The 24,930-nt window shown below is 45.9% G+C and overlaps 1 protein-coding gene across 3 annotated transcripts in view; it reads right to left on the bottom strand.

The window, feature by feature from the left end:
* Positions 1-24,930, bottom strand: part of PTPRN2 (protein tyrosine phosphatase receptor type N2) — a 691,070-nt gene that overhangs the window by 106,418 nt on the left and 559,722 nt on the right. For 2 of the 3 annotated variants that reach the window (XM_074868529.1, XM_074868538.1), the window contains one exon: positions 1,232-1,444. The exons of the other annotated variant lie outside the window; for it this stretch is intronic. In XM_074868529.1, the coding sequence (XP_074724630.1) occupies positions 1,232-1,444 (213 nt within the window). The remainder of the gene's footprint in view (positions 1-1,231; positions 1,445-24,930) is intronic. 3 annotated transcript variants of the gene reach the window in all.

Raw genomic sequence — 24,930 nt, 5'->3', positions numbered from 1 at the left:
CTCGCTCTCTCTTGCTTTGGAAGCCATTAAATTTAAAGATCTAAAGTAATTTAAAGATTTTTTTTAAGTAAACATTCCATATAAGCTGAAAACCAAAACCATTCCTGAAGATACTAATTGGTACAGAAACATTCGTATTTATCTTTCTGTACTAAAATCTCCCTGGACCCAGCCTGTGGAGACATACTTAATATATTACATCTTTAACATGTAAGAGGTACAGGCAGACCCAAACTTTGGGAGGAAGCATGAGTTTATTCCCGTATGACTCCCAGCTGCCAATTTGAATCTATCTCAGCTCCAGAATACAGAAGGGCCATAATGTCTGATCCTAAGCAGAACAAGAAGGTGAAATAAAACTTGACAAAAGAGTGCCATTAGCGAGACCCTACGAGTGCACAGCAGGCATGGATAGTACAGCAACAATATTTATGCATTTCTGAATTCTTTTTCCTGGTCTCATTCCAAATATTTTGGGATAACAGAGGAAGGTTGTGTGGTATATGACCATAACACACGAATTACCACACCAATAACACACCACGAAATAAGTGCCACGATCTAAAACAAACTTCAGGGAGACGCAGAGTGTCTCTCCACCCAATACTCTTGAAACTGAAAGAGAAAGCCTGAGGTTTCTGATTTATTTCAGGAAACCTGAGTGCAGTCCTCCCGTATTACTGGGTACACATCTGCTACCATTGTTCTCTCAGAACCAGTCCTGGTTTACCTCCCCATCTATCAGCATTAGATTTCATTTTATCTGAATAATGGCAGAAGGTGGCAACAGATCAGGTCAAAGGCTCTTTTCATATCAGACCCCGAAGAAGTCGATTACTCAAAAAGAGAGACATCTTCAGATAACCGTGCAATCCATTCCTCATAAATGGTAAAGATTTTTCGTTATTAATAGTGGCAGGGGTGACAGATTATGGATATTAATGTTATTTTTCAGAGAATTTCAATGGCAAGGGCTTTTTTTTTTTTTAATGTTTCTAATTAAGCACGAATTTACAGCAACTCCCAGAATAGCCAAGATTAATACCCAGCAGTAAAAAGCTGCTACAGTGAATCGGCGGGAACATGAATGGAGCGGGGGGGGGGGGGGGGGGGGGGAGGGCAGCATCGGAAACAAACCCACCCCCTCGCCTCCCGATAGGAGAAGGGTCCCCCCGGGCTCTGCCGGGCACCCCGGGGGGGCAGGGCCGGAGGAGGAAAGCTTGGTGCTTACCTGATAAGCAGCGGGGGCGTCGGAGCCGGCGTCGGCCCCCAGGGCCGAGAGCTTCTCTTTCAGCCGGCGGCGGGCGCGGTGGCGGAGGCAGTAGGCGACCCCCGACGCCGCCAGGACCCCGGCGATGCAGGCGAGGGAGAGGAGGGTGAGGAGGAGGAATTTGGCGGACTCTGCCTCTTCCCCGCGCTGCGGGAGCGGCGGGACGTTGCTTTTCTGCAGGGAAGGAGAGAGAGGCAGCGCCTGAGTTGCGTGGTCGCGGAGCAGCGCGGAGGAAGGGGAGCCCGTCGGGGGAAGACACCCGGCAGCGCTAACTTTCAGCCAAGGATGGAGGCGAAGGGGCGGGCAGGGACAGCACTGCTGGCATGCCCCCCTCCATCCCCTCCTCTCCCTGCGGTTTGCGTTTAACTACCGAGAGGCGGAGGCGGGCGCGCTCGCTGCGCGCAAACACCGCGGTGCGCCCCGCAGCTCCGCGCACCCCCCGCCGCCCCGCCGGACCGCGGTCAGGGCCAGGGGCTGCGACGGGGGCAGCCAGGGAAAATCCCTTTTTTTTTTTTCTTGGAGTGAAAAATAAAACAAGGAACGACGGAGAGAGGAAAAAAAAAAAAAAAGTAGGTAGCGGTCCTTCCTTTTGTCTGTTGTAGAAGGAAAAGGATAAAAAAAAGCGCGATAGTTCCAAACTCCTCCAGATTACTATTATTTTTGCAGCAATAGGAGAGAATCCTTCTAGTGCATTTCACTTGTCTCCATGTGCTAAAAAGTTGTACAATAATTTCCCCTCATTAGCTTCATTATAAGCTATATTAGCAACAATTAAAAACGCAACATGAAAATGAAAAGACCAGGCGCGCAAATTGCAGCAAGACTCATTTGGCCTGCATTCCCCCTTTCACAATTACCAGGGAAATGAATTGAAAAGCACGCCCCTGCCTCAGTCCTGGTTGCTACAAGATGAGAACAATTAGCAAACTCCTTTCCACCACCTAATTTCGCGTGGTAACAAAATGGATTTTTCCCCATGAATGCCTAGCCGGCCTATTCATTATCTCTCCTCTATTAGTAATTTTCTGCTCCGTATTCAGCTAGCCAGCTCTTAATTTCCTCCTGTCTTGCAGTGTACACAGTGGCTCTTATGTCAGGCCCGGTCCATTTTTATCTTGTAATCATAAAGGCCACCAAAGCAATTATCGCTGGTCTTGACTGTAAAAGCTTGTCATTAATTAGCCTCCTCGCCTTCAGTGCTGCGGATTAGCCGGGGCTGAGGCCGAGTTAATGGAAATGCAGGTTCAGTAAAACTCCCGGATTTTCTTGCCTGGATGCGCCGAGCAGAGGAGGAGGAGGAGGAGGAGGGAGGAGGAGGAGGAGGGAGGAGGAGGATTGCCTTGCCGGGTTTGTAAACCCTGGGCGGCGGGGGGCGGGCGCAGGGCTCGCCCAGGCCAGGCATGTGCCACCGCCTCCGCGCCCGCGCAACCACCGCCGCTCCCGCCAGACCCGCCGCCTCCCCCCTCCCCTCCCCTAAACCGCAGCCGGCCCCTCCTCCAAATCCCAACAGCCACCAGGAGGACAGGGCTGCCAGTCCCCCCCCGCCCGCCCCGGCCCCGGGGGGCTCCGAGGCCGCCTCCCCGCGCCCCCCCCTCCCCTCCACCCCACCCCCCCCAAGCCGGGCACCTGCCCCGGGCCGCCCCTGGGGGAGCGCGGCCGCGGCCCGCCCCGCTGCCCGCCCTGCGCCCCGGGCAGGGGAAGGGGGGGTTTGCGAAGGAGACCCGGGAGGGGCAGCACCGACGGCAGCCGCCGCCTGCTCGCAGCTCCCGCCGCCTCGGCCCTGGGGGCCCGGGGGGGGTGGGGGGTAAGGGGCTGCTGCGCTCTGCCATTAGCATCTCCGTGAAAGGCCGCCGTCCCCTCGGGGCCAGAGGTCGCAATCTGCATCTAAATAGGCAGCTCCCGCGAAAGTGCCGGCGCCCCCTCCCCGAGCGCTGCGCCCCGGGACGTTAATCCCCCTCTCCGCGGTGCTGGGCCTCCCATCAGCGAGGCCGGGACAAGCCGCGCCCCGCCCCCCCCTCCCCCGGCCGGGACCCCCCGCGGACCGGCCCCGCTCCCCGGGCGGCTCGGGCCGCCCCCCCCGCCGTCCCCGGACCCCGGGTGGGCACAGGGGCAGCGCCGCCGCCGGGGAGGCAGGGGCTGGCGGGCGGTTTCGGGCGCTGCTCCTGAATCTCTTGATTCTCGGCTTTCGCAACGCCGGTTTTAAACGCTTTTCTTTCTCCGGTTGCCGCGAGAAAGGGCCGCGCAAGCACCCGGGGAAAGGGCTACACGGGAGAAACGATGATGACGATGGGAGCAAAGTGCTGTCAAATGCCCCGAGTAAAAGCGGGGGAGAGAAAGGGCGCGCTGGCCTTTCTCCCCGTGTAGTTACAGTGGTTTTAGGTGTCGCTTCCAACTTCGCCAGGCAGTTTTCCCCGCGGAGCCGGAGCTGCCCTTAAGAGAAGTGCTCGCCGAGACACCCCCCACGTCCCCAGCGCGCGGCTGCACCCGAGGACGCGACACCTGGGGAAGAGTTAGAAACCTTCCGTGGGGTGTTTAGCATTGCTTACTGTTCGGTAAGCATCTTCCGTGGGGAGCCGGTGTAGCCGTGTCCCTAGCGATGGGCTTCAGGCAGGCGAGGGCTTGCAGAAGCCCAACACGCGTCTGAGGGGGAACGGGACCAGCCCTGCCCCGACCCTCCGCGCCCGCAAAGGGGGTGGTGGCCCCGCAGCGGGAGGGAAGGGGCCACGGGGCGAAGGGGCCCGGCCGCTGCCCGCCACTCTCCGCCTGCGCCGCCGCCCGGCCGTGCCCGCCCCGTCGAGGCGGCTGATAGGGAAGGGAGAGGGGCTCCGCCGCGGGGCCGCCGGCCCTTCACCCCGCTCCTCCCCATCCCCCCCCTCCCCCCTTCACGGGGAGCGCCTCCGGAGCCGCTCCCGTCGGGGTCCCCTCTCCCCTCCCTGCCTCCGGGGGGGTTGGTGCTTAGGGCCACCTCGGCCAGCCCCCACGCCGCCCCCGGGAAACACCGTGGCATCGGCGACTGCTGCCAGCTGCGCCTCCCCGCAGAAACCGCCGAGTAAAGCCGACGGCGAAGTCCCGCCGCCCGGCTCTGGCTCCGCGTCCCGCACCGGCGGTGCTCCCGGGCCCCGGGCTGGGGACACCCGGCGCCGCAGAGGGCAGCGGGACCCGGCCCCCCCGGGCGTGTCCCCTCAGGGGACCTTCAGGAAACAGCCCCCACTGCCCCCAACTCAGCTGGAGAAACCCGCTGCCCTTTCATCCTGCTTGATGTCTGACCGAACATCATATTATGAAACGGGTAAAAATTAATCCAACGAGTTAGTTACCAGCTCCCCCCCTCTTCCCCCCCACCTCCTCCAGCCAGGAGCACAGATTCCCCCGCCTCGCTTAAATCCCTGATTCTTCCCTGCAATAAGGCCCCAGCCTGAAACGAAGCCCAGGGTTAATTAGAGGCGTCCTGTCAGACTTGACTTGAAATTGAAAGAAAAATGTTTAAATATTTATGAATTTGACATTTACAGGCGGATGTCTTTTAAAGCAGAACACCTCTGCCTGTGCTGGTTGGGGCTGCCATGGTGCGTGTGCCTGGGGTGGAAGGGGAACAATAGCTGTTGCATAACAAGAAAAACAAATCACCTTCCCTCCCCCCCCCCCCCCCCCCCAGCTTAACAAATAAATAGACCCCATAAATTACACATAATTAATTATTAAACTCAGCTACATGTAACTATGCATTTTTTAAACTTTACGTAACTGAATAAATTGACATTCCTCTGAATGATTTTCTCCTTGGAAAATTGTGTAGTATCACAGAGTCCCAGTGAAGGAAAAACAACTTATTCCTAAATGGATAGCTTAGGAAGTGACTCTAAATACAGAGGCTTTGGAGATGTTCAGCCAGTCTTTACTAGCTTTGAAACGGCCCGGCCTGAGCTTAAATGGAGAAGGCAAAGATTTACCCCGTCTCAGAACAACATCACACCTACCACTTACACTCAACAGTGTTTGCTTGAAGTACAACGCTTCTGTGAGGGTTTGTGGTTGGTTGTTTTTATTTAAGAGGGAAGAAAAAATGCTTAGGATCTGATCTCATGTAGGCTTTCCTGGTCCCCTGACAGAACGTGTTTTATATACACCCAAAAGTGAGTCAGTAACTAGAGCAGCCATAGCGCTGGAGTCACAAATCACTGTTCTAATCAAAGAGCAGCGTCCTGTTCCGCGGTGTCATCCCATGATGCAGCAGAACAGCCGACATTTCAAACGAATTCCAGGCAAATGTCAGTAAATATTTAATGTACGCTTTCATGTAAATAAGTTCTCACACCTATGTTGGAAGTGTGGGAGAAAGTCTTTGTAAGAGCAGAGAGGAGCTCCCCATGCAGTGATGTGAAAGCTCACCTTCCAGATGCCTCAGCAGAATTACACTTCATTATTTTCTTTAGGACACAGGGCCTGATTCTGGTCCTTGCTGAAGCAAAACTCTAGCTGAAGTTGATGTTTTGTTTTGCTTCATAAATTAAAAAAGATATTCCTGAGTTAGAACCCAGTTTGCCAGTTAACTGCAGCCGACCTCTCTTCCAGTTTGCAAAGGAAAAATCACTACAATTCATTTTAAACCAACTTGACACTGTAATTTTTTTGCAATTCTTGCATGCCTTGATTTTTACATTTATACTACACAGATTTGTCTCTAAGCAATAATAAAAAAATGCAGATTTCTTAGTAAACATGGGCAAAAAGAGGAACTTCGGAATATGATTTGTTTCAAAATATTAGAATGTTAAAAAACTCAAGAGGTGCTATTTTTAATTTGGAATTCACTATAGAATCTAATAAATGAGGGAAGTGAGGCGGAAATAATCATGTATTAATTCTGTGCATTACAAAATCTTTTCAGAAGCTATTATCAGAGCAAGAGGCATTGTGGTTTGGATTCAGGGTGGGAGAAATCCTTTGTGCAACTGAAAGCTATTGTTCCTCTGTGCAGATGAAATTGTACTTGCAAATCTGCCATTCAAGGAGGGAAAAAAAGTGCCTAGGCAGAAGAAAAGAATTCTACAAGAAAATCATTATTCTTAAAAATAAACTTCACTAAAAGAAGTTTTAGTTCATTGGGGGATTTTTTTAAGAGGATCCTTTGCTAATAGTCTCAGCCAGTGACATTAAAACAAACCATAAAGGATATGTGTATTATTTCCTTAACAGAAAACATGAAGAGAGAGGTGTGTGGGTGTGTAAGGAGATAGATATATATACAATATGTATTCATATATACATACATACACATCTGTGTATGTCTGCTCGCTTAGATAAATCAAAACTTCAATTCACTTCTAGTCATTTCCCTCTTTAAGGTTTTCTGAGACACAGGTTGAGATACACTGCGCTCGTTAAGTTTTGATAGGTTACTAGAAAACCAGAGAAACACTTTACATCAGGAGGAGTCTGGCTGCCCTAATCTGTCCCCGGGAAGCCTACAGATAAGATTTTTTGTTTCCTTTAGTAAAATAAGAAAGCAAACACAAGGGAAAGCAGCATCTCCCTTGGTTTTGATTCCTCCTTTTCTTCCCCTGTTTTGCGCTCCCAGTCAGTTTAGGCTGGGGCAGCAGGGCCTGGGGATGTTCACCTTCAGAGCATATAATGTTCCTTGCGTTCACCACGAGCTGCATGGTCCGGGCTACTTGTTGGTGTTTTAAGGTACTATCTTTACAGTTAATAGGAGATTTCTGGGGCTGCTATCCTCTGCCTCCCTCTTCCCCCCTCCGCCCCGGAAAGCTCGCCTGATGCCAGGATCACTTTCAGCAGATGTCAGTTCATCACCTGAAATGAGGTCAATTTAACGCTTTTACTCGGGAGGATGAAATCGGATGGGAAGGTACTTTTTGCTTCTTTTAGGGGTCGGAAAGATTAGACAAATCGACAAACACAAAAGGCAGATGGATTTCTGGGAACTGCAGCTTATTCAAATCACTGAGAAAGGTCACTGCAAGAGCCACAGATCTATTCATCTGTAGGGGTACAATGATCTTTCCGCAACCTTCAACACCACAAAGCACTCTGGAGCGTCTCTATACCTTTTAGTGGGATTAATACCACAAACAATGACTGAATACAATCAAGAATTCAGTGAGTTCAAAGATCCCTTGATCAATGGTAGATATTTTCTTCTGGCTTCCTAAAGGCAAACAGAAGTGAAGTTTCTGGTTAGAGTTACAAGAAATTATAGCTATTATCCTGAATCCCACTACAAGGAGATGCTGAAATGCCAAAATATTCAAGAACCCCGAAGAAGTTTGTGGCGTGGAAGGAATGAGGCAGCAAAAGAGGAAATTTAAAGAGCTTCAAGATCTTCCTGAAGATCTGGGGGTTTTTTAAGTCAGCATTTAGTTAAAGAGTACAGCAGAGGCACAAAAGCCTACATACAGCATCACTGAGACGCTGCAGGGATAACACACGACTCGGGAAACCGGACAGCCACATCCATGCCTGTGGAGGAGGTAGGTGAGAGCCGGCGATGGAGGAGCATGGCCCGTCCTGCCCGAAGCTGTGCAGCGCACCTCTGGGGTGGCAGCAAGAAGAGAAGGGCGCAGAGACACCACGGTGAGAAACTTCCATTCCCATCTCTAAGGACTCGGGAGCAATTTGGGGAAAGCAGCAGAACGGGAGCACCAGGAAGCCGGTTTCCTCCTCAGCCCAGGCTTTGTAAGCCAGAGTGAAACAGCTGAACAGAGGGACTCAGCAGGTCCAAGTCACAAAGTGTCAGCACCGAGCCAAGAGGACAGTCAGCGATAGCCGAGCTTAATCAAATATCTCCAGCAAGCAAGAGAAACACAGGCCGTAGTGCCAGCGCTGATCTAATGCTGATGCTGAAGGCACATAATTTCGGGATTAGATAAAGCGCCCTCAAAACCCAGCGCCAACGAGCGAGCCGTCTCTCGGTAGCACGCCGGCAGAGCCGGAGGCCCCGCCGGCCGAGCAGGGAGCGGGACCGCCGGGGGACGCGGCTCCGGCGGCCGCCTCGGCGCTCCCGCCGCGGGGGGGCCCGTCCTGCGGGCACCAAGCCATGAGCGGGCCGAGGGGGGCGGGGGGGGCACGTCCTCGCCCCGCCGGGCCCGCTGCCCCCTCCCGCCCCGCTCCAGTTTGACGGCCCCGCGCCCAGGGGCACCGCTCGGCCGGGGCCGCCCGGGGCTTTCGGAGCGGCGGGGCCGGGAGGTGGCGAAGTGCCGCTCCCGCCGCCCCGCCCGCCGCCCGCGCTGCTTCGCGGAGACGCGGCCCGGCCTCGACCGACGGGGCGGGCGGCGGCGGCTGCCCCCCATCCCGCTCGCTCCTCCCGCCCCACGCCGCGCACACGCCAGCCCCGGCCGGGCCGCCTCGAAACGCGGCGCTCCCCCCGCAACCCGCTCCTCCGCCGCATTTACCTGCTGCCATGGCGCCGCAGCCGGCCTGCCGGGCCGGGCTCCTCCCGGGGAGGGCTCGGCGCACCTCGGCGGGCTCTAGCAATCCTCCTCCGGTGCCAAAACTTCCCCCTCTCCCCCCCCCTCCCCTTCCCTCCCCAGCGGAGACAAAGGCGGCGGCGGGCACAAGGGCTCCCGGCAGCCCGCGGCGCGGCCCGGCCCGGCCCGGCCCGGCGGGGCGGGGGGAGCCGGCGGCCCCGGGCGGTCCCCGCGGGGCGCGGGCGCGGGCGGAGGATGCCGGCGCGCCCCGGCGCTGCCCTCCTTATATCGGGCCGCTGGCAGCCCCTGCCGGCTGCCGCACATGGCCCATCCACCGGTTGCTATAGCGATGCCTCCCCTCCACATGTTGCTGGCAGCAATTGGCTAAGGAGGTCTGGGCTGGCGAGAAACCCTTCGCCGGAGTGAGGCGGTGAATGGACACGGGCTGTGTCACTCATTTGGAAAAGCTGTTTGGGGTTTCTGTTGTGGATGGGGGGGGGGGGGGGGGGGTGTTGGATTTTTTTTGTTGTTGTTTTTTTTTACGCGCTCATCCCCATCTTTTTTTCTTTTCCTTTTATTTTTTTTTTTTTTTGGTGTCACTCTTGCAAGATGGAAGCGCAGGGTAGAACAATGACGGAAAGCCAAAAATAAAATCAAACAAGGACAGCAAGGAAAACCTAAAGATCATTTGCATGACAATACAGCAAAGAAGCCCTCAACGTTCCTTCCTGAAAAAATCTCCCTCCGTAAAAAAAACCCCACCACACAGTGCTAAGCAAAGGAGGTCCAAACTTTCCACCCTCCCGTCCTGGTTCTCCAAATAACACACGAAATCAGGAAGAAGCGGTGTGCTGCCACGGGACAGTGGCGGAGCCCGGTTAAATAAATCACGGCAGGGACTGCTAAGAGCGGGTGCAGTGCCGGTGCGGGCGAGCGGGGCCGTGCTGTGCCCGGCGCTGCGCAACCCTAACTCCCAGTTAAAGCCGCTTTTCCACGCAGGTGCCTGGAGCAGCGCCGACCCTTATAACGAAACGGACCCCGCACCCTTCCCCGTCTCCCCCAAATTACAGCACGCCGCCGATAAACACGCTGCGGGGGCACCCCCGAAGCATCTGCCCGCGGAGAGCCCCGGCTGCGGGAGCGGGACAAGAGCAAACGGGAAGCGAGGAGGGGTTGACGGGTGCAGGTGACAGGTCCTTGGGAGGCCCCTTCAGACACCCCCCCCTCCCGAAGTGCCCTCCCGCTTCCTATTCCCCATTGTTTCCCGTTGCCACTATGTCTGGGGATGGCAGGCAGAGCAGAGCCGACCCTCCTCTGTCCGGGGGGTGAGGCACCCCCCCGCTCCCCTTCCCCTCAGCAGCCCCCACTGGCCGCCGCCGCTGTGCCCCAGCTTCCCCCGGCTCGGGCGGCAGCAGCCCCTGCGCACCCACCCTGGGCAGACAAAACCCTCCTGAGCCGAGAGAGCCGCAAATCAGGGAGGGGGGGGGAACTGCTGCCCCGCGAAGGGACACCCCCCGCCCCCCGCCTGGTCCCCAGCCGCGGGGCGGCCCCGGCGGCGGCGGGACGGTGCGGAGGGGGCGCCGTGCGGGGGGTGGGATGGGATGGGATGGGATGGGATGGGATGGGATGGGATAGACGGGGAGGGCCGGGCCGCCCCCTACCCCACACCCCCGCCGCACCGGCAGCCGTCGGGGGCACGGCCCGCTGCAGCCCGCCCGGCCCCGGCTCGGGCTTTGCCTTCCCGGCGGGAGCGGACGACTCGGGCTCCCCGCGGCTGTCCCGGTGATACTGCAACAACTCCATGTAGCTTCGCCTTTTTTTCCCTCTCCGCCCCCCCCCCCCCTCCGGACAGTGTTGATCCTCCCAGCGCCCCTCTGCAGCCGGCGCCCCGGTGAGCGCACGGGCCTGCCCGGGAAGCCGGGGGAGGGCGAGGGCAGCATGTGTCCCCCAAAGCATCCCCCGCCCCAGAGCGACACTTCACTTAAACCTGTAGGACAGCACCAAAGGTGTCACCACCATCCGCTGTACAGGGGCGTTCTGCCATGTCAGAAAGCGCAGAGGAGTTGTGCCATAGGCTCCCCCCCAACCATTTCAGAGTGAGGAAGATGCTGTTTACATCAACACCATTTTTGACAATAAGGTCTCCAGGGAGAAGAGGGACTCCTCATGCTCCCACCTGGCTTCTGCTCGTGGAAAATCCTTCACGGTCCCACAGATTAACACAAACTTGGTTTTTCCAAACGTTTAAACAGCTACATTTTTATTGCACCGTATCAACTTAATACTTTGTCAGTCTGTCAGCCTGATAGCACCCTTCTTCGTCTGATATTATCCTGCCCCGGTAAGAGCCATAGCATACATAATTTGCTCACTAACCTGTATTACTTAAATTGAAAGATAAATGAACCCGCCAAGAGATTTCATTAAAAGACACGTGTGTCTGCATATTGATCCTTCTAATGAACTGTCTGAAACTGATAAATACTTCCATTAGCTTTGTAGTTTGTATTTCTTATTTACAAATATATTCATTATAATTTCCTGAGCAAATACTGCATCTTTTCAGAACTGTCAGGTGATGAACGGGTTGAGCACGAAATTGACTGGCCAAGTGACATGAGACAGCAAAGTACGATTTAAAATACATATTTTTTTTAACAGTGAAATTTTGAGTAATTTGTAGTGAAATTTAAAAAACTTTTCATTTTTATGTACTTTTCATTACTTTAATCATGTGCTACATACAACCTTTGAAGGGATGGCAAATATCTGTGAGGCTTATGTCACACAGATGAAATTATTGAAACACAGATTATTTAATGTGCTGTTCATTAAAAACATAGGATGTGTTGCCAGATGGAAGAAATAATTTTCAATAGTTTACTACTTTAAAACTTAAAACCTGTTTTTAAAGTTTGCATAGTACTGTCACAGCCCTTATTTGTAAATCAACTTACTGGTACTTGCTAAAATGTCATTTTCAATTTAATAACTCACATATAGGTGATCTAAATACATTTTCTCATATGATTTAGTGCATTTGTAAATGGGAAAACAAAAAAACCTTGCCATGAGCAACATTTCATCATAGCATTTCTAGAAAGTTTCATGTCTTTTTCTTGGAAAATATTTGAAATCGAAAGTAAAATGACTTTGAGACAGTTTCTGTGGTTTTAGCGCATCTAAAATACCAGTATTTTGAAGATTCGCATTAACATTCATCCAAATTCAAGAGCTGTATTTGAACTACACTTAAACTCAAAATATCGTGAATCTTGCAATTTCAATGAGAATGACGCTGAAACATAGTTCCAGTTTGCACAGAACAAAACTCTGTCTGGACTCCCCTAAAAAAAACCTGGGTGCTGAAAACCACAGTGACCTTTTTGCCTTGATTTCTGACTACAGATCTGTCTGCAATTTTAAGTTTAGTCACTTCTTTCTACAAATGCATGCACAATGTATAGCATGAAATAGATTTTCATTCTTTTAAAGGATGTATGCTAAAGCTAAAACACCATTTAATCTCATTTGTTGTTTTGCTTAAAAGTTTTATCTAACATCCTTTAGAACCTTCCTCCTTAAATACAAAGCCAAGTATGTTGCAGAGGATTTTCCCTCAAATTTTCTGCCCGTGATGATCTTAAGATCAAAGTTGAATTTCCTTCAGTCCTATGAACAAAAAGTCATTTCCAAATATTCACTTCCTATATACATTTTTTCAAAGTACCTTAACTTTAGGAATACATGTATTAAGAAAGAGACAGAGCCCCCATGTCTTGAAATCACCACACCTTTCTTATAAATAAAACCAATACCTAGGAACATAATTTGAAAATGGGCTTAGCAGTATTTGAACCACTAGACTCCACTGAGTTTTATGTCTTATCTTATGCTCATCTGCAAACATCAACACCAGACACTTTCTACTTCCAAGTAAATTCTAGAGCTCTTAGCTTTATTAAGAAAATGATTTCATTCTGGCTAAGATTTGAATCTAATTAATCTGTCTTGCATTTTAAAAATGATAACTAAATTCAAGCTGCATACTATTCTTCAGAGACAGCTTAAAATATTAATTAAGTAAAGAGTGCATTTTCCATTTATTTTAATTACATTAATACAGTTTCAATAAATAAAATAGTTCTATGCTTCATCAAATCAAACAAACTCGAATGCAGATTTTTCTAGTGATTAGTTCTCTGTTCACATTGTCCCTTTTGACTGTTTATTTTTAAACAGGAAAGAGATGCAGAAATATTTGGGGGTTCCCATTAGTGAAATGAGGTCCAGCTGTCTGAAAAGGTCAGCTCAGCCTTCTAGGATGCTGATCTAGCCCTGTAAAATTGACATTCTGATAATGTATTGCTTATAAAGATAATCAGTGATATAAAACTGGATGCCTTTATAGCCATTTTTAAACAAATGAAGATTTGCTTTTATTACATTTTCCCAGGTGAGTTCAAAAAACCTACTAGATCACTCTGATCCACTTGCCTGTGATGCTTACTGATCCACAGACAAAATATTACAAGACAACGGGATGAACTGTGTTTTTAATATTCAATTTAATTAAAGCTGACATGTTCTAGATTTGCAGGTGAACCTCTTTCTTGAGATAAACCACAGGACAAGACAGAGGCAGTCTTGTTAGTAGCTGCGTCAAAAAAAAGTGTCATTCTACCTAATTCAGTAATAATTCTATCCTTCAAGTATTAGAGCATCAGCTGAGGGAAAACTAAATATTGAAGAAAAAGTTTCAAAATGCCTCCAGAGTCACAGCAGGTGTTTTGAAACATGTCCTTTATACATTTCAGAACAGTTTGAGTCTCTTTGCAATTTAGGGCCCAATCCTGCCCACCTCAATCTGAGAAATTAATTGTACATCAACAGAACTAATCAGAATAGCAACCAGAACACAACAGTAAACGTTTTCAGAGTCAGGCTCTATGTAAATCAGTATGTCACAAAAAATACTTGCAATATTGAAACCTTAATTGCATTGTGATTAGGTTTATATTAACAGACTATAGATAAAAATATTAATTTAAGTTTTAACATGAGACTAAATACTGTTATTATGAAAGCCTGATTACGAGGCTTCTATAAAAATGCCAACTCAAAACCTGTTTAATGGCAAAAAATTATAAGAAATGCATGATTTTACACTGTGATCTTGTTATAACAAAACGTGGCTATCATTGAAATGCTGAACTTATTTTACGCATCAGTACTGTACGTGCCAAGAATTCAGAGAACTGTTATCAGTTTTCTCTACTGTAATATCAGCAGATTAGTTTTGTTAAAGTGCTATTTTAATATCGTCGTGAAAAGGGTATTTATTTCTTCTTTCTGAGATGAAAACAAACTAGTACAGTTTACATGTGAAAAAGTATTTTCAGAATAGTAGCTAGTGCTGCAAATCAGTATGAGATCTTAAATCAAGATGTGTTTTTTCCACCTTCGACACAAATATTGCTCTTTCTATCTTATCTTCTGATGCTGGTAGCCTCAGGACAAACAGATTAAGTTAGAAAATTGTCCTTCATTATATTGATCGAAATTCACTTCCAACCTACCTGAATCTGATGTTAGAACATTTTTATTAGTTTTAAATTGTTTGCATTATAAATTTAAAATAACAAAATGCTTTTATAAATAGTTTAAAGTTCTAAAGCAGATGGTTTACAAAGTTCTTATGTGCTTTGTGCAGTCCTATTGAGTTTCTGTTTTCATCGACCTCCCATTTCTGATTGCAGAGAAAGACCGTCTTTGTGAAAAACAGAGCAATGCCTCTTATGAAAACATATTAAGACAGCATTTAAATTGGTACACAAAGTTTTAACAAATGTCAGAATTACAGAGCACAGTCCGACCAACTAAAAGTTCATGCAGTGGTAGTACTCCACTTTAAGATTTCTAGTTGGTGCAATCATTGCTTTTGGGTCCCTGATAAGGGTCTTGCTTTTATGTTGTGATACACAGAAATGGTGGAAGTCTGAACAGCATTAGCAATGTCACCAGTAATATTGGTCCTGGAGCTGGGCTTTAGCGGATAATTTGGCAAAGATGGCAGACACCCAGTAAAATCCTTCTTATACTTTCACTCTATTTAATAAAGACGACACCCCCACTCCCACCCCAATTCCTTATTTCAGAAAGCAATTTGTCAGGGTTTTCCTCTTCTTTTTCGACTCCTACTGAAGAAATGACAAAATGCCCCTTGATTGGAAGCAGGCCCTTGGTCAGTAAAGCAAGTAGGCACTATATGTGTGGCATTTTTAATATAACTAGATTCCTGAAAATATGAACACTTACCAAAAACTGAAAGAAGACCCTGACACTTATAGGAAGGAGGGTAGAGGCTAGATAACTTTCAGAAAGTTTCTTTACTTCTCTGAGTCATACAAGCATTCAAGAACATAGAAAAATTTTGCCTTTTCTGACTACAGAAACAGGAAGGTGACTACATCGGTTTATGCAACCACAAGCTATAAAACCTAGACAAATAATCACGTGTGATAGCATGCTAAAATGAATGTGTCACACAGTCATTTTAAAAATACGTGCTTTAAATTTATGCCTTCAGATTACATATGAAATCAGAAAGATTGTTGAAAAAAGTACTTATCCTATGTTTTGCATGTAATGAGGCATGCGCACACACTCATTAGATTTTTTCAATTAATTTCAAAATAAAATTATATAGATTTAAAAATCCATTTAAACCCTTAAGACTTTAGAATCACTAATCACTGCTTTACTGACACAGGTATGTCAATTTACACTAAATGTAGGTATAGTCCCTAAGCTTTTCCCTGAACTCAAGACACTTGGTGTTTGAAGCAATTATCACTGAAGTCTCATTTTTTTAAATGAAAGAAGAAGAGCAATGGTGCTGATTTATATGAACAGAAGCTTTCACCCTTAAACAGTGATTTTACAAGTGGCACTGGAAGCTATGTCCACATGCCTATCACTGGATTCCCATAACTTTGTCAGAGTTTTGGAAGGGCAAAGAATGAAGGGGTCATGCCAGAGCTTGGTAAGAAGCACACTGGCAAGCCTCTCATGCAAAGCTAATTGCAGAGGGAAAGTCAGAGCTTCTGAAAAGATCTGTTTATCACTTTTTTGTGATTTGCTCGGGCTTTTGAAAGAAAAGGCCTTGACTCTTCCCTCCTTTTAGTCACTCACTCTATGCATGATATCTTTGTTCAAAACATTTTCCAATAAATCTCAAAGATTTCTCTTAAATCAGTATAAATTTTTAAATTGTCAATAATATTAATGATACAACCCTTTCAAATGCAGAGCTCAGGAAAATTTAGGGATTCTTGCACCATCTCAAACTACATATAAAATTTAGTTTTCTACAATGAATAAGATACTCTCCAACATAGCTGCTCCTAAGTTTTATGTGTTAAATTTCCTTATGAATTCAAGGAAATTAATGAGAAACAGTACTTATGGAAAATTTTCCTCTGGAAGTCCTTCCAGCCTCCCTCTGATCCTGTCCTCAGAGCTCCTGAAGTCACTGGGGGGATCTCAGGATGGACTTTAAGCATACCCAGGGAAGAGCTGCAGGTTTGGCGCTTGGATCAATTGCTTTGTGCATGAAAGTGTAACTCTCACCCGAGCACCTCAGAGGCCAGGAAATGAGTGCCATGATCAAAGCTTACACCTTTTCCTACTACCTAGCCCTGTTTGTAGGACAAAAGCACACTAGCGCCTGACTTCACAGGAAAAAGGAAACTATGCCTTAAAGTATTGCATTGTTTAAAATGTAAACGTGCTGAAAGTTTTTAGAGTTATAACTATGATTAATAGAAACATTCTGCTGTTCAGTTTTTTGAGCAAATGGAGAACATGCTGTTGAGAAAAGGATGTGTGAAGGCATTCTTTAAGGTCTTAATTTTCCTATATCATTATCTCAAATTCACTGTTTTTAACAGTTTTGTTCCTTTAGCTGAATTACACCTTGTGATTGATCATCCTGTCTTCTGTTTCACTAAGCCAAATATTTGACCTGGCACTACTGGGGACTACTTTGCTGTAACCCCACTAACTATGTGCCCTGGTATATGCTTGTGCCTTTCACCCTGCCTTCTTGCTTCCAAAAATCCAAGTCAAATCCATGAACCACAGAAAGTTCTTTAGGCCCCTAGTTAAGGGCTTAAGTGAGGTGTAACTGGTCTCTTGGTCTCCTGCTGATCTGAAAGGGCTCATAACCAATATAATTTCTTTTCTTTTATGCTCAATATATTCATTACTCTACTGTTGATCACAATTAAAAATCAACTGAAACAAACACCATCTCTTTAGAAAAGTTACCATAGAAACAACACCAGAGAATTCCCTTTAAAAATGTCAAGATTTCCCTCACATTTAAATACGGACTCCCAGGCATTACTCATGCACCATTAAAAACTGCAACATATCCAGTGAGTCATTAGTTTAAAAATATATCCATAAACATACACTCTTTCAAAGATAGAGATGTTTTTGTCTCAGTAAATATGTATCACGACATGGCCCAACTTTTGATTTTATCTTGTTCTGTTTTACATCCCCAGAGAAAACTTGAACAGTGTCGTCTCTTGTTAAAACACCTGATTGAGGAAGGAGAGAACAAAAATCAAGAGTGACAAAACACACAGAATGTAAGAAATACCAGCAAAAGCTAGTCAGAGAGGGAGAATAACTTTGAATACATATTTAGGTGGTAGTAGACAAGATGAATGGAAAGAAAAATGTCTGAAATGAGGCACAGTGCAGATATTCTCCATACACAAAGAGAATTTTAATGTTGTATCATAAAGTAAGAAAATTTTAAATTGAGAAATTTCCTAATTTAAACTAATTGAGGCTATGGTACTGTGCTATATCAGTTAATTTCCATTTCTTTGTGCCAATCTGTAGTATAATATTAATCTCACATACTTTTCTACTCTATCCTCCTTCTGTGGGATAGCTGGCAAATTCTGACAGATTTTGGCAGAGTAAAAGAAGGTCCTTCTGCATAAGACACTTTGATAATATGGAAGCAGAAGAAAATATTCTGGAGTCAAAGTGGAAGGTGCTTCACAAGTAATAATAATGCAAATTTAAAGAAAATTCAGAACTGGTCACAAAGAAAGCTGATAAATAGTTTATTCATAAACTCTTGCATATTTAGAGAAGATAATAATATAAAGGCATTGTGCCTTCCCTTTGCATTACTGGCTCTGCTGTAGATAAATAGCATGGCTGAATGGAACCAGATTAATGATAATAAAGACAGTTTTGTCATTTTCTTTGTAGTAGAGCCAACCTGAAAATGAGGAAAAACAACAAAATTGAACTAATTTTTGTTCTGCAGGCTCTTATAGAAATGTTTTATTTCTAAGGAGTCTTAGATATTCACTGCTGAATTTTTAGTGGTAGAAGTCCTCCCATTCCTGCTTAGTCCTAGTTCCTCCTTTTTTATCCCCTTCCTCCTCTTTTCCCTCCTGTTTATCACTTACTCAGAGAGAGAAATAAACACTGAAGGACAAATATAAGAAAAACAATAAATCCAGTTTAAAAAGAAAGCCAAACAAAATTATTTTTTTCTTCCAATAAATTTCTGCTGAGTATTTAAATTTGTCAAAAATGCTGCAAACATTTCCTATATTAAAGAGAAATTTCAAATACAGTATTTTATCAGTTCTTTTTAGCCAGTTATTAATTTATATAATCATCATACTATGGTAGTTAAAATATACTTTTTAGTTTTTTGCTGTCAGAATCGTGTTTTCTGTTCCCACTTCAACTGAATGACATGGAAAAAGAATAAACTCAAGGAATGAAACTGAAATTGTATGAAGGTGGGGAAAGGTGTGGTATCAGGGCAGATGTAGGTAGGAGACACCAACAGAAAAACATATTCTGGAAGTGACAACACATTTTAAATTAACTTAGAGATTTTGATTGTAAATTTCCTGCCAGTCAGAAAGATAAACACTGGTACTATTTTTCCTCCTAAAACCTGTAACTGAGGTATCTTTGATATCTTGCTTCTGATTTAATTTCTTACTATTTCTAAAAAGAAAGAGCAGGTTTTGGAGATATTTAGCTATCACTTTCCACCAGCATTGATATCATGAAGAGTCATATTCCCACATTTAGCTGAAATTGTGCCCCAGACACACCAATAAAAGGCTTTGCTCTACAGGCATCTAGCAAGAGGCAGAAGTATACCACTGCCAGCAAGGAGTGCAGAGAAAGGTTTAGATATGAAACACAGGCATATCATGACAAGTTTTCAGCTGGAAGTTGATTTTATTTTGGCAATTATGCTTATATTCAGTGCCACAGAAGGAGTTTCACATAGAAATAGATCTCTCTGTTTCAAACCCAAGTTGTTCAATGTTGTCTGGATCAGCAAAACACATTTATTGGTTTATGGACTCAGTGCCATAACATTACACGTGCTGAACTTTGCATCTGGATAGCAAAGGTAAGTGAGGTATGTTCTGAAGTTGTCCTGGCAGAGAGCTCCCTGCTGACCACACATCTGAGCATGGGTTATTTTTATGTGAAGTGTGAGATTTGCTAAAGGGAGGTGCTAGTTTCTCCAGCAGACCTTCTCACCTTGTTTCTTCAGCAGGATTTATTTACTTTCTGTATTGTGAGAATTTTTCCATGTTCACTTCATCATTCATCTGCCTTTAGATAGGAACAAATATGAAATGGGACAAACACAAAGGCCTGAGATTCAGCCCTGAAGCCCCTTCTGCACTGTCCTGTAGCTTTGCCATGTATGAATAACACAGCTCGCCCTAAAATCATGACAAAAATCTCTATACCACTTTCCCTGTCTTCTCTCTGAAAGGCAAGTCGCTGGAGCTGTAACAGTTTACACCGGGGAAGGTCTGTCCTCATCTATTTTTATTCATACGTATGAATCACACTTCCATACACAACAGCTAGAAATAAAACAGTAGTCCACCTCAAAGCTTTAAATTACTTAGGGCTTAATTAAGAGTATGATAGAACAGATATGAAATTTAAGATGCAGTCAGTGGGTAAATCAATGTAGACAGGCTCATGTGTCTGCTGTGCACCTCAATCTAGTAGTTTCATGCAGAACAAATTTCCCACTCATTTTTCCCCCTAGACATAACATAGAGTAGTGTAATAACTATGATTACCATTATATGAAAATTAAACAATTTTGAAATTGCAGGGTTTGGAAACATAACGATCATACATATGACAAAGAAAAATGATATCTCTCTACATCAGTTTATCTAATACATGGATGAGGGTTGGATCTTGGCCCACTCCAGTTGCTTTGTGACACTCTGCAGTTTTCAAGCAACTGCAGGGCTGCAGTAGGCAGTTCCCCGAGCACTCCCCTGCATCAAAGAGGCAGAAGAGTGCCTGTGTATTGACTCCTCCCAGCCTCTGTAGACAGGCCACTCCTTCAGGATAGGAATACAACATGAGTGCATTAAAACAAGAACATCAAGCTTCTTTTTAGAAAGCCCCCTTTCACTTTTAATTAGGGTGATGCTGCGTGAGTGGTCCCTCAAAAGGGGAAATGTCTCACAAAGATGACCAAAGCTGTCCTGTCTTATCCGTGTGGGACAACCTATGAATCCTGTGCACTCTTCACAAGTTTGAGCATTCATTGACATGGAAATGAGAGATGGAATAAGGTTGCAAATTACTTCTCATCCCAGCCATTTGATCTGGCACTTGTTTTCAACAGGACTCTTGGATGAAATTGGGCTATTTTACAAGAAATTTCCCTGTTGCACTTGGTTGCTTGCAATAAATGCACAGCTGGGCTAAAATGCAGCAGGTTATCCAGTTGCCTTGATAGCACTTTGGTTCTACCAAAGTGTTTACTCTGTATCCCAGGTTGCTTCAGTTGATGGGGCAGTAGAGGGGAAATGCTTAGGAACAAACTGTGTCTCTTTGCCCCAGTATCAGACCAGCTTCTAATTTCTCTTTGCAGTCTCCATTTTGTCTCACCACTTATAATCTTTGAAACAACTTCTCCATACCACTTTGGATTTTAAAAGGCAGTTCATCTGCCTGAAGGATAATGAGCAGAAACCCAAACAAACAGATCGTCAAGATCATTATTTTTAAGCTGCTTCCTTTCTGTGGGTTTCCCACAGAGTCCTGACTTTTGCTCTCTGTTGCTGTGTAGAACAGGGTTTAAGAAGACCATGGATCTGAGATTAAGAAGGCTCTGTTGCTTTACACCCTATTACAACACTAAATGAAAAGATCCAAAAGTTTGGCTTTAGTCCTGGTTGTGTAAGTGTCAGTGATGACATGTGGTAAGGAGAGGAAGAGAATTTCTTAAGAGTATATTAACAAAATGCAGTTTTAATTGCAATTTTGTTAACACATTTACCAAAATAAATGTCAAACAAAATAAATTATACATTTGGCCAGAGAGCTGGACCTCATTGTAATCAAGAGCTAGAGAACAAGAATATTATAAATTGCTTTCCAGTGACTGAGAAAGGGAATAAATTCAAAGTCCTTTTTATGGGAGAAGAAATCAGGCGACTGTACTATTTCACAGTTACAGTGTATGGTTTAGGTCTACAATTACAAATCATAGTTTTCGAGGGTGAACTCCCTGAATGGAGAAAACAGGCTGAGTGACCGTGTCCCTCAGCTGCATGCTACGGAAACGTGCCTGGACTGACAGCGACAGTACATCAGCTGCTGTTGCTCCCCTGCATCAGCAGGTCACTGCTAATTGCAGGTTTGAAGAGCAAGCTGCGCTTACCCTCCTGTGTGCTCAGAGCTGGGGGCACTCCTTCCTTCCCGCTCCCTGAAGGTGTCTGGCTGGGAAAGAGCTCCTTAGATATTTGAGTGTCTTTTGCAGGAGAGAGAGAAGACTGCTGTAAGCAGACATGATGCTGCTTGGAGGGAGGGGGGTCACGACTTCCAGGAACTCGCACACCTGAGATTAACATGGTGCTGAACACGGGAGGTAGCAGGGCTGAAGGCAGGGTCTGCAGCCTCCAGCCTGCTCCTTCTCCCTGCACATTGAGACCCTGGGAGCAGAGAAGCAAAGGATTGCCTTGGTGCCATCTCTGTGCCTCTAAAAGAGGCTCGCAGCTCATGCTCAGACCTAGAATTGACTTTTAATTGCATGTTAAGGCTTGTGCATTGCAAAACTCTTTAAGGGTGGAGCAGGGAGAGCTTGGGCCTGACTGGTAGCCAACCTGTGCCTTAGCACATCTCCAAGCTCTCACACAAAGAGGTGGCCATGCCTGAGCACTGGAGCCCATCACCACCTCTTTGCAGAAACATTGCATGACCATCACAGGGCAAACAGGCCAGCCAGGCTTACTTGTAGAGAGACCTGATGTGGATGACACAAACCATTGCAGCTGGCAGAGTTATTAAAGTTGATATTTTCTTATAAATGCACAAAATCAGAGTGGGTGCTGTGCTCTCGGCTGCTGCAGACAAGCTTTCCCAAAGCACAGTGTGTCCTGGGGCAAAGCCCAGGCCCCCAGGTTCTGTCTGGAGCCAGGTACCTGGCTGCCCTCACCAGGCTAGGTCTGCATGTGACCACTGAAGAAACCAAACCCAAGTGCTACAAGACCTTCACAATCACAGAGATGTGTGTCATGACAGGCAATGACTACAGGAGGGAGAAGTGAGGGCAGTTGGATTGCAATTCTGGATGTAGGCACTTCTCACTGAAGGCTCCTAAATCCTGCATTGAATTTAGCCCCAGATTGCAGGGGCAGCAGCTGCATTATGCATTTTTCCTCAGAGTGTCAGGTCTCAAGCTTCTAAGAGCAGGGATATTCATCATCTACAGAACAGCTGGATTATTTATCATTCAAGAAAATCAAGCACTCTTACTTATACATTAATTTAAAATATTAATATGAATCTACATCTCAGCAAAACTCTAAATGGTTATGAAATGTGTGGTGCAGCAGATTTTACTTACAGGAACACCAAACCATACCTTAACATCTCTTTTGTTGGAATCCAGCTATAAACTCTGTGATAAGATGTGCTTTGACTTTAACACCTCTCCAGTGGCTTGCTGCTTTTCTTTATTAAAAAGGATCCCAGCAGAGTATTTTCTCTTATTATAGATCACTTTTTGCCCCTCACGGTAGAAAATGTGTGCTCACACTAATTTCTATATACCAGATTATTATTGTTTTTATTTTTTGTGATGATCAGATCTGAACAACTTGTCCTGGCAGAACGATTTATGCATCTCATTTCAATAAGAATAAGACTCAATTTGATTTTAAAGGAAACACAGGAATTTTTTTTTAAACAATTGAAGTAAAAGAGGATTACAGAGACCTCTGGAAAAATAAGATGCAAACATTTGATTTATTTCCTTACATTTGGCTAATAAGATCATCACCACAACAACAGCAACAGGTTCATTTTATGGAGGATTTTTAACACACTGGTATCACAGACTTTTAATGGTAGGTATAAGCTAGAGCTGCTAGCTGGGAGGATTTGGGTAGATGGGAGGGGAATTGTGGATTTTATGGGCTGATTGGGCCAGTAGGAGGAGAAATTAAGATGTCTGCCTGAGGGCAGGTCAGGACACCTTAATGGAAAGCCCTGTTCATCCTTTTATGCCTGGCCACACAAGGAAAATCAGCATAAAACCATCTCACAAGCTGGACCAATAAATCCACAATTGGGGTTGGTATCAGTGCACTTACTCCAGGTGAGGGGGACAACCAAAAACTGCCTTAACTATAGGGCTTATCAGCCCTCTCTGAATCCTCCAAGGTGCTCATCCCCAAATTAAACAACTTATTTTTAGTACTGTACTGGGTCTGGCTGAGCCGGAATTGGTTTTCCCCTATAGCAGCCCTCATGGTGCTGTGTTTTATGTTGGGAGCTGGCAGGGTGTTGATAGCACACTGGTGTTGTGGCTACTGCTGAGTAGTGCTTACACAGCACCAAGGCTCTTTCCAACATTTTCCCCCCCAGTGGGACGGGGTGGGCAAGATCTTGGGAGGGGACACAACCAGGACAGCTGGCCCGAACTGACCAAAGGGATATTCCATACCATATGACGTCTGCTCAGTATAAAGCTGGGAGAAAGGAGGAAGGGGGTGGGGTCACCCTTGGTCCCCCGAGGCAACCACTACACGTATTGGAGCCCTGCTTCCTGAGAAGGCCCGACATCGCCTGTTCATGGGAAGTAGAGAATAAATCTGTTTTCTTTTTTTGCTTCCATGCGCGGACCTTTGCTTCGCTTTGCTTATATTAAAACTGCTTTTGTTTTACCCACAAGGGTTGGGGTTTTTTTTCCTGTCTTATTTTCATTCCCCTTTTTGCCCTGTTGAGAAAAAAGAGGGAAGGGGGGGGAAGTGATAGAGCGACTTGGTGGGTACCTGGCATTTAGCCAAGGTCAAACCACCACAAGTACATAACACTCTCCTTTCCAAACTACTTTTTGTTTTTTTCTTTTTTGGGCATACAATGGTACAGACAGAGATAAGACGATGAGTGGGAAGAGGAAAGGGTGATCTCCATCTTCAGACTCATGCCAGATCTCATTGGAGTGGCATACAAAGCCCTCCAGAGCTAACAATGACAGCAAAGTGTTTTGCTCTACAGATTTCCATACATTCTTGGACCTTGGGAAGGTGAAGTGATAGGTGGGCATAGTTTCTAGTTTTCTTCTGATGTCTGTCCATGATACTTGGTATTATCTTTTGCAAGTCATTACATTTATCAGTTCCTGAGTTTTCTTATTTGTAAAATGGACATAGCAGAACTTCAGTCCCTCAGAAAGCTGTTGTAGGGTTCAATTAATTAAACTCTATAAGATGCATTCAAGCTTTTAGCCAAAAGTTGCTGTATAAATTGCAAAACTTGTAACATCTGTTTCCCTACACAGCTGAATACAAACCAGAAGAAAAAAAAAATTTATACAGGTTTCCTTGTGCTACCATAGATATTTTCTATCTTTTTCTTTATTGCCCAAGCTGAAATGTTATAACTAGGTATTCACAAGTGGCACATCCTTTTTGAATAAGGTGTGACTCCCCTTTGGTACCACGAGAAGAGACCTGCATCCAGATTGTGTGGATTTCTAGCTAACAGAAGTAGCATGAACTCACTGACTGGGGTCAGATCTCCCAGCTTGCTGCAAGACTTTGATACAATACTGCTAACAAGAAGTTGAAAATCAGACAAGGCACTGAAAAAATAAAATTAAATTAAACAAGACGTCCA

This window comes from Strix uralensis, chromosome 1 (genome assembly GCF_047716275.1).
Source record: "Strix uralensis isolate ZFMK-TIS-50842 chromosome 1, bStrUra1, whole genome shotgun sequence".
NCBI lineage: Eukaryota > Metazoa > Chordata > Aves > Strigiformes > Strigidae > Strix > Strix uralensis.
The sequence above is the reverse complement of the archived record's forward strand: the minus strand, read 5'-3'. Positions and strand labels throughout refer to the sequence as shown.